The sequence below is a fragment of the Phytophthora infestans genome, genomic scaffold, assembly GCF_000142945.1.
Source record: "Phytophthora infestans T30-4 supercont1.475 genomic scaffold, whole genome shotgun sequence".
NCBI classification, from domain to species: domain Eukaryota; phylum Oomycota; class Peronosporomycetes; order Peronosporales; family Peronosporaceae; genus Phytophthora; species Phytophthora infestans.
The window spans coordinates 38615-47797 of NW_003303289.1; the positions used below are offsets into that span (position 1 = coordinate 38615).

Sequence of the window (9183 nt, forward strand, 5' to 3'; positions counted from 1 at the left end):
TTCTGCCAGCTTTTCGAGCAAGCTCTCCGGGTTGGTCAGCATAAAATGTCGCTGGCACTCCTCGCAGCTGAAAAAGTACTTGACGAACAGTCGAATCGCAGTCATGATCTCACTGGGCTTCAACGCCGTGTCTGACGGGATATCGCTCACACTAATCGTATGGAACAGCGTCCAGACACCACACGTGTACGTCGTGCAGTACGCCCAGTTCTTCTTCTCGCTTGATTCAAATAAGCTCGCAGGGAAGCTGGTTGTCGTCGCGTTCTTCTTCCACTCGGTTAGAAGTGTGTTCCAATCGTTCTGCTTCCATTTGTTCTGCTCCTTTATTATATCTACCAGCGACGATAACGCTACACGGTTTCCTGCCATCGGAAAGGACTTGGCCAGTGCTTCGACCCACTTCACAGCAGCGTCGTATCTCTCTCCTTCCAGCACTGTCGTGCCAACATAAAATCCGTTCTCAAACGTGGACACAGCAGCGATTCCTGCATCGTGCAGCCTCTTGTACTTCATCTCCATGCTCAAGTCATTTAGCTCGTGCTTGGCAGTCTTTGAGGCCTTCACAATGTTAGGGACAGTGCCCATCTCACAACCATTGTTGACTTTCTCGATGTGTGCATCAATATTGTCGGTGTTGGCGCTGATTTTCAAGCCGTGTGCCTCCATTTGCTCTTCCACCCAGGCGATGACTGTGCTGGTGTTTTTACGATTCTTATGAGGCATTTTAACGGGTTCCGTGCTCTCCGGTGGTACGTGATACAACTTATTTGTAGGGTATCCCGTAATACCCTCTTTGTTGCACACCTCGCTGTTCTGCGTGCAGTCCACGGCTGCGATGTTGACGTTGGCGTTATCGGCGTAGAAAGCTGCGGCTTTCTCCCATGCTGGAGCAAATTGGCGACAATGCGGGCACCAGGGGGCGTAGTAGTCCACGAGCCACACTGCATCCAAGTCTGCGAGCATAGCAGCGTGGCCTTCGCTATTGAGCGTGCGAACCTGGCATTGTTCCGTCGTGAAGAGTGGACTGTTGTCGCGTGGCTGGCGTGCAGATGCTGCAGCGGTCAACGTTGCTGCCAGAAGCAGCGTCTTGACGGTCATTATGAAGGTGTGCTGCAAGTTACTGAAATATTTTCTCTATGTCTGACACGTTCAGCTTCCGAGTTTTTTTATACATGTACTGTCAAAGCCCAGTCATGCTGTGGCGAACGTCTAGCGTAGTAGATACTGTACGCATCAGCTCGGCTTCAAGGACACGTTCCATCGACTTCATATCGGTTTACACAGGGTTTCGTACCAAAGAGCGTGCTTGGACATGTACCGGTCCTTTTATTTAAGGAAGTGAGTATTTTGCCAGACTGGGAGCATCCCACTCGTAGCAAATCTTGTGTTATCTTCGGATTTGATAGGATTTGCTGATATCTTCCATATCCGAACTCGGTACAGCGTATACTCTGCGTATACCCCTCCCACACAAAAAATCCTCCCCCTCCAGCAAACGCGTGGCTCCAAACGCACGAAAATGGCACCACGGCCACGCAGCGCACAGAAGCGCCCCCTGGCACTGGAGGGTATCGACAGCGACAGCGCCAGCAACGACTCCGACGGCTCCGTGAGTGACTGGCAGCCAGTGTCGAGCCCGACTTCTGCTGAGGCGGAGGCGGTAACCAGTAGCGCAAGTGAAGAATCGGGTCAGATTTCTATCCTCGCCTCGCCACCACAAGAGACACAATTTCAGTCGTGGAAGGACTTCGAGGCCTATCTAGCGCTGTACCAAGCGCAGTCACTCCAGGTACATTATTAAGTTATCTGTTGCGTTTGTCTATACCGTCTCATCACGTTTTGTTTGTCTGCTAGATATTTCGAGTGAGAACAAACACTTCAGTGGCTGTACGGAATGCTAGGATAGATGCTCAGGGCTCCGCGGCGACTAAAATCCCGGCCGAGTGGGATCAGTACGCGAAGACGTACGTGCCTTGCCTATTGCTAGTGAAATTTGCGATTCGATGGCTGGTTTAGGCATGGTCCAATATCGTGAAGCAATGACTTATTTAAAGGCCGTCGCCCACCGTTTCAAGGTTGGAGATTTTTCTTCATCGATTAAGATGCCGACAATCAGTGAAGGTACGCGCGACGATGTCTTCGACTCAGATACCGTGGGCGAGGTTGAAGTGGAAGACCCTGAATTATCACAGCCTTCTACGCAGATTACACCTCAGTCTGGCGAGTCTGGCACCCAGTCTGGCGAGTCTGGCATCCAGTCTGGAGAGTCTGGTTCGGTGTCGGCCGAGCTTATTTGTCAGACTGGTGTGGAGACTTCAGCTTCTCATGCGACTCTGCAACCGGTCGGAAATGATACATTTGATGTGGCGAGCCCTCCAAGGTCCCGAGGTCGCCCAAAGCAAAGTGCAAAATCCAAGAAAGCAGCTCGCCGCAAAAATGTTTTGATGGTGCAAGATGATTCAAATTTGTACTCGGATAATCTGAGTTTAGCAACCATACAAGACGCCGTACGCATTGAGTCAACATACGAGACATCTGCCGCAATTGTGTCCAGATTTAAGCTGTTCGATTTCACAAAAAATCCCCGAGCTCCAGTTGCCCACAAGGTAGCAAGACTTCCCGCCTCAAAAAAGATCGTCTCTGCTGAGTCCATCCCCCGAATTTTCCGAAAGGATATCCTTGATAGATGCAGTGCCAAAGTGCTAGCTCTTCAGAAGGCACACAAGGAATCAAGTGATCAAAATCTAGGTGAGAAGGACATTGTCGTGGAAATTGTTGGAGTAGGTACCTACTCCACCGAGACGCTGGGTGTCATGAAGAAGTGGCACAAAGCGATGAAAACCATCCAATATGCGGAAAAAGCTATCGTTTGGATTGATACCATCGATTTCGAACTCCAAATGCCCCGATGGTTTTGTGTTGATCTTGATCCTGATACACAATCCAAGATCAAATCTATTCCTTTACTATCGGTGCAGGTACGCAGTTGCATACAGTCAGGCCCCGCAATGGAAATACTAATATCTACTGCTGTGTAATTGCACATAGGCTGAAGCACTCGAACTCGTCGGCAAGTCTGCGTTAGGCGACAGCACGGTCAATAAGCTGATGTTAAAGTTGTTCGCAGCGAGAGAAGACACGATTGCTGTAGACACGTCAATCGCCGGTAACGTCATGAATGGTTTCTTAGCGGTGGAGACTATGAAGGACGTGTTTGCTGGCATGACAAACCAAAAGATTTTGATTCCTGTCATCTGCAACAAGAATCACTGGTGTGCGGTTATGATGGATCTGTCGCTTAAAGAAGTTTTTATCTATGATCCAATGAGCTCAAGCTACGGCGTAAAAGTTCGACCTCTCGCTGAGAAGATGGTAGCATTGCTGCCAGATTTCGCTACAAGAAAATACCGAATTCGACCATACACGAGCGAGCTTGGAGTGCAGGTTGATAGCTACAATTGTGGCATGTATATGCTGTTAGCTTTTGAGATATTTGCCGGTGCTGAAAACCTATATCTGCTAAGTCGGAAGGAGCTACAGTATTTGCGCTATCGGTACCTGTGCATGTGCATTTAATGCAACTAGTTTTTCAATGATTTGGTCTTTTGTTAGTGTGTTTGATGCGTTGACTACCTCCAGGTTATTCCCCCTGCACTTTGTCTTGAGAGTTAGATGCTGACCGTCTTGCGGGGTTCAGTTTCAAAGCCAACACACTGCCATCCGGTTATACGTATACTCCGAAGACACGTCAACTGATGACACGTCCGGCTCTTCCTGAGTCTGGCATATTCGGGCATGCTAATCGGTTGTATTCTGGTGTAATTGTACTGTCTCTTGTTACCCAGTCTGGCTAAATAACGAGTGCCTTTATTTAATTGACCGAATTTTTAAAAGAAGAAAATAAACACTTGAGTATTTATTAACCTATCTGTTAGATTATGCAATGTGATCTCGCATCATATTCCTCTTTCGGTCAAAGCCTCGGTGCCTTCTCGTTTTGTAGGCTACTCCGAGCAACGCGAAGAACCCCAGAACCATCATCATTGCGCTAAAGCCTTGCGTCGACGACCACAGTGCAACGATTGTGCCGTTGTACGCGGCATCCATTGCATAAATCTCCTCGTCATCGTGTCCATAGGCGCTTGTTACATACGCGACAATCTCGTCCTCATGAAGTCGCACCGGATCAAGCGATATTGGCTCACCATTTTCCACGTAGCAGACTGGGCATGCTGTCTTTGACGGCCACTGCTGCTTCTTGAGAGCTTTATTCACTTTGTTGTGCATCTTCCAGATCCACATAACAACAGCATGGGGCCCTTCCTCGTCACTCACAGCAAGTTCTTTAATAATGCTTTCCGGATTGGACGACATGAAATGCTCCCTGCATTCTTCGCATCCGAAAAAGTTCTTGACATACAGCCTAATAGCTGCCACGGTCCTGCTTGGCTTCCACGGCTGAGTCGCCGATTTCTTGCTGACTTTGACATCACTCACAGTGATACTGTGCAACAGTGACCACAATCCGCAAGTATACGTCTTGCAAAATGCATAACTCTTATCCTCACTTGACGTGAACAGATTAGCTGGAAACGTCTTGTCACTCGCCGCCTCCTTCCAGTTTTTCAGCAATATCTTCCAGTCAGCATGATTCCAGTGATTACTTGTCTTCATTGACTCCACCAGCATAGCCAGCACGTGTCGGTTTTTCTGCATCGGAAAAGACGCCGCAAGTGCTTCCACCCACATCAAGGCCCACATCGTACCTTTCGCCTTCCAGTACATTAGACCCCATAAAGAACCCGTTCTGAAAGGTCGATACCGCTGCTATACCCGCGTCATATAGCCGTTTGTACTTCATTTCAAGTGACTGATCGTTGTACATTAGCTCCCCGTCGCCGCCTTCCACAACGCCAGCATTTCTAAAATTCTTCAACTGCGCTGCTAGTTCCTCCACATTCACGCCAGACTTAATGCCGTGCTCCTCCATAAGCCTCTCAGCCCAGTCAACTACTGATTTGCTGCCCCTTGCACCTCGTGCCATCATCACCGCCTTCTCTGCATCTGCCGGTACATGGTGGATTTTCACACCAGGATAACCGTGGATGTTTTCATTGTTGCAGATCTCGCTGTTCTGGGTGCAATCGACAGCCCCTACTTGTACTTTATCGGTCTTAGCGTAGAAGTTGGCGACACGTTCCCACTCGGGGGCGAAGTGTCGACAGTGTGGACACCACGGCGCATAATAATCAACTAACCAGACGATGTCAGAATCCTTCAGCATTGTGTCGTAGTTCTGCGAGGAGAGCGTGTGCACTTGGAACGACTTGGTGAAAAGAGGGCTGCTATCATGTTTCATAAGCGAGAAGGCCGACGTCGTGGGCAGCAACAAGAGGAACGCAAGCGTCCAAGACATGACCACCAGCTCCCGCATTGGCAGTATCTCTTGTCGAAATTGCCCGCTGAAAACTTACGTTACTGTAGATGTAGTAGCTTTACAATTTTGTGGTTAAAAATCCTAAAAGTTATACCCTTTAGATTCTTAAGTAAGGAGTCACTGTTAGCTCTATACCGGTATTATGGGTTATTTCCACAGCTACAGCCCTGCAACTCTACGCAATGTGGTCGCGTGTTTTCAAAACTTTCATTCCTGCAAGGCGGTGCTTGTGCTGCTGGAATATCGTAGCGAATATCGCTATTAGCAGAGCGACTGCAGCCATCGACGTGAATCCTCCATGGCGTTGTATTAGTAGCGTGCTGTCCAAGTTTCAGATTGCCTTCAATCTTGTAGACACTTTTGACGTATGCAACGATATCTTCTTCGCTCAATTGCGCGGGGTCTAACGACGGCGGCTGATCGTTGGCAAAGTAACAGTTGGGACATGACAAGTTTGTTGGCCATCTTGGTTTGCTCAGGACCTTGTTGACCGTGTTGTGCATGGTCCAGATCCAAAATGCTACAGCGTCAGAACCATCTTCGTCCCTGAGTGCAAGTTTCTCAATCAAACTCTCCGGGTTTGCTTTCAAGAAATGACGTTTGCATTCCTCGCAGCCGAAAAAATGCTTGACAACGAGACGGATAGCAATCATGATCTCGCTCGGCATCAGCTGACCGATACTATTCACAGTTAAACTGTGAAACAGCGTCCATAGCCCGCACGTGAACGTCGTGCACAAACTCAACTCATCTTTGCTCGCAAACAAATTCGTCGGATAGCTTATCGCATTGGCTGAAACTTTCCAGTTGTCTAGCATTGTGTTCCAGTCCGCCTGCTTCCATCTGCTCTGCTTCTTCATCATATCCACAAGAAGTACAAACGCAGCACGATTCTCCTTCGTAGGGAAAGCATTCGCTAGTGTTTGCACCCACGTTACTGCAGCAGCATATCTCTCCCCAGCTAACTCCGTCGTGCCCATAAAGAATCCATCCTTGAGTACAAATAATGCTGTGGTTCCTGCATCCTTTAATCTCTTTAGCTGTATTTCCGCAGACCGATCGTCGTACAATGGTTCGACCGGGTCTCCAAACTTGAATTCCTTCTTCTTCAGATCGTTACGCATGGTGTTCTTCGGGTACACCTTGTCAACATCAATGAACGGCCCCATTCCGTGTTCCTTGAGTGTCTCCTCAATCCACTTAGCTACGTGTCGGGCATACACATGATCATCATGGGGCATCTCGATGGCTTCAATGGAATCAGGCGGCACGTGGAACATCTTGACGGCGGGGTACGAGTGCACGTCTTCGCGACCGCAAATTTCGTTCTGTTTCGTGCAGTCCACTGCACCTAGTTGGATTGTTTTGACTTTAGCGTAGACGTTGGCCACCTCTTCCCACTGAGGGGCGAACTGGCGGCAGTGCGGACACCACGGAGAGTAAAAATCCACAAGCCAAACGGTCTGTGTGTCGTTCAGCATGGCGCCGTAGTTGTCGATATTTAGAGCGCGCACATCCTTGGAGGTAGTAAAGAGCGGACCACGGTCGGGACGCATAGGACCGAATGCTGAGGTGGGTGTAAGCCATTCCGACACGACCAGCGCCGATGCCGCGTAGAGCAACAAAGCTCGTGCCATGTTCGACTGAATACGTTGCGCACGTCTGCTAAACGCACAGCTAAGCAGTAATCGGCTCTTCATCTGTGGATTCAGATTGGCTTCTCAACTGTAGAATCCAGAGCCGGTACAAACCGGTTATTACCGCAATCAAGTTCTAGTGATCACATTTCCTTTCTCAGCCCACTGAAGAACTCGCGCATAATCTTAGCCAGTTGTAAACAGCGTTTTCGTTGAGTGAGGCCAGGTGAGTTCAAAATCAACTCATGCCACAATCCCATCATTTAAGTATATTTACCGGTATAAATCCTTAAGAGATAGAATGGAAAACCTGGTTAGAACTCGAGCTATGAATAGAGGGGTCATTTCATCAAATTCCCCGGACTACACACGCTCTACCCAAGTCTTTGTTCTGATCTCTCTCATACATCAAAGATGGTTTAACTCGGGCTACGAATATTATCGGAGCAGTTATCTGCTGGTGCGCTGCTCTCTCCGCCTATGGCTGCAGCGTCAGCTCACACCCTTCCTCCGAAAACGTTTCTACTTAGTCGTCGGAGTCCTTCAGTAACACCTGCTAACTCCTCGACCAAGTGCTTCCCCACCAACTTCCTCTTCGGGTCAGCCACAGCGTCCTAATAAGTTGAAGGGGCCGTGATCGATGCGATTCTCAATCTCGTGGTTGCGTGTCATGCACTGGAACAGCACACTTCAGCGTATGCAGCCGAATCGCGATGGTTTGGCGTTTTATCACTCCCTGGTGGACGGACTCGTTGCAAGCGGGATTGGGCCCTTGTTGATGCTTTTTCACTAGGAGATGCCCGTCAAGCTGTATTCGCTGGTGATTTCCTTAACTTTACGATCCTCAAAGACTACGCCGAACTCATTCTGACCGAATTTGGTCAAAAAGTGAAGTTTTGGTCGACGATCAACGAGCCGCTTTCGTACATGTACATCTTCTACATTTTCGCCGTAACAGACAGCGACGAGTACGAGGCTGCGCTTAATTTGCTGCTGGCTCATGCAGATATGGTTGCACTTTTCCGAAATCTCCAAAATCAAGGAAGCGTTCCTCTCAGGATTCGGTATTCGTATGATGCAACTGTGCCCTCAGTTGTGAGTGCTCCAATCGGTTTAACTTGGGCTGGTTTCTGGCCCCACTTTCCACCGGTGACTACGCGCCTATGATGCGCGAGAGTGTTGGAAACTGTCTACCAAGCTTAACTGACGACGATAGGCAAAGAGTCATACGACCTCATCATGATCAACCATTATTTCTCCAACCTGATTACCTTTTGCGATTCGGAGCATTCAGAAACGAGTTGCTCTAGTCTTATGAAAGGGTATTTCGCTGACATGGGAGCTGATAACACGCAAGTGCACAACGACTCGATTATCGGATCTGGTAGCATTGCTAACCCAACCAGTTGCACCGATCATTTCTGTTTCCCACCCAGTTATATCAAGTACATCCGTTGGGCACACGCATACGATACGAGCACGGGCATGTTGCTGACGGAGAACGGATGGTGTGGAAATGAAACCATTGGCAACCAAGACCAGTTGTGGTACTATCGCACTCACCTTGAGATGGTACATCATGCCATCTACGAGGAAAAGATCCCTATCATCGGCTACACGGCGTGGAGCTTCGTGGATAACTACGAGTGGGGTTTGTATGCACCTCGTTATGGTCTGTATTATGTGAACTTCCCGGATAATATTGGCGACAAGGACGTGTACTCGGTCCCATCAACGTATCTGAATCGCACTGCTTGTACCGCCGCTAAATGGTACGCGAATTCAGCAACAACCGGATGCTTTGAGACGGAACCGGAGGATAAGAAGCGGCTGAAGTACTTGTAAGTATTTTCGGTAGCTGCACTCATCAGTGGTGGGTGTCGGAGTTGGTTATCTTTCATTTTAAAGTTTGCGAACGACAATAAAAAAGTGTTCCTATCGTATTGATAGTGACGTCGGTAACTTTTGAATTAAAATTCATGTTGATAGGGCTGAGTGAGCTTGTTGCGATACCAGCGTCGCTAACCAGTAAAACATCCTCGGACTTTTCCAAAGGGACCCGAATTCCACAGCCATCGTCACTGGCGAATTCCGCGCCATACACTCACG

The 9183-nt window shown here is 48.7% G+C and overlaps 4 protein-coding genes across 4 annotated transcripts; 1 reads left to right on the forward strand and 3 right to left on the reverse strand.

Moving 5' to 3' along the window:
- Positions 1–35: 35 nt before the first annotated feature.
- On the reverse strand, positions 36–1148 carry PITG_21551 (thioredoxin-like protein; the record flags this gene model as incomplete). The annotated part of the gene is made up of 2 exons (XM_002894777.1): positions 36–67; positions 114–1148. 2 exons carry the CDS (start codon positions 1096–1098, stop codon positions 36–38), a joined length of 1017 nt encoding a protein of 338 aa, XP_002894823.1.
- A 2788-nt stretch (positions 1149–3936) lies between these two features.
- On the reverse strand, positions 3937–5416 carry PITG_21552 (sulfhydryl oxidase, putative; the record flags this gene model as incomplete). Its single annotated transcript, XM_002894778.1, has 4 exons — positions 3937–3964; positions 4019–4710; positions 4760–4870; positions 4913–5416. The coding sequence occupies 4 exons, from the start codon at positions 5414–5416 to the stop codon at positions 3937–3939; spliced, it is 1335 nt and encodes a 444-aa protein (XP_002894824.1).
- Positions 5417–5612: 196 nt separating this feature from the next.
- Positions 5613–6918, reverse strand: PITG_21553 (thioredoxin-like protein; the record flags this gene model as incomplete). Its single annotated transcript, XM_002894779.1, has 3 exons — positions 5613–5731; positions 5796–6097; positions 6143–6918. 3 exons carry the CDS (start codon positions 6916–6918, stop codon positions 5613–5615), a joined length of 1197 nt encoding a protein of 398 aa, XP_002894825.1.
- Positions 6919–7714: 796 nt separating this feature from the next.
- Positions 7715–8919, forward strand: PITG_21554 (glycoside hydrolase, putative; the record flags this gene model as incomplete). Its single annotated transcript, XM_002894780.1, has 4 exons — positions 7715–7790; positions 7883–8121; positions 8175–8250; positions 8291–8919. 4 exons carry the CDS (start codon positions 7715–7717, stop codon positions 8917–8919), a joined length of 1020 nt encoding a protein of 339 aa, XP_002894826.1.
- Between the last annotated feature and the right edge of the window lie 264 nt (positions 8920–9183).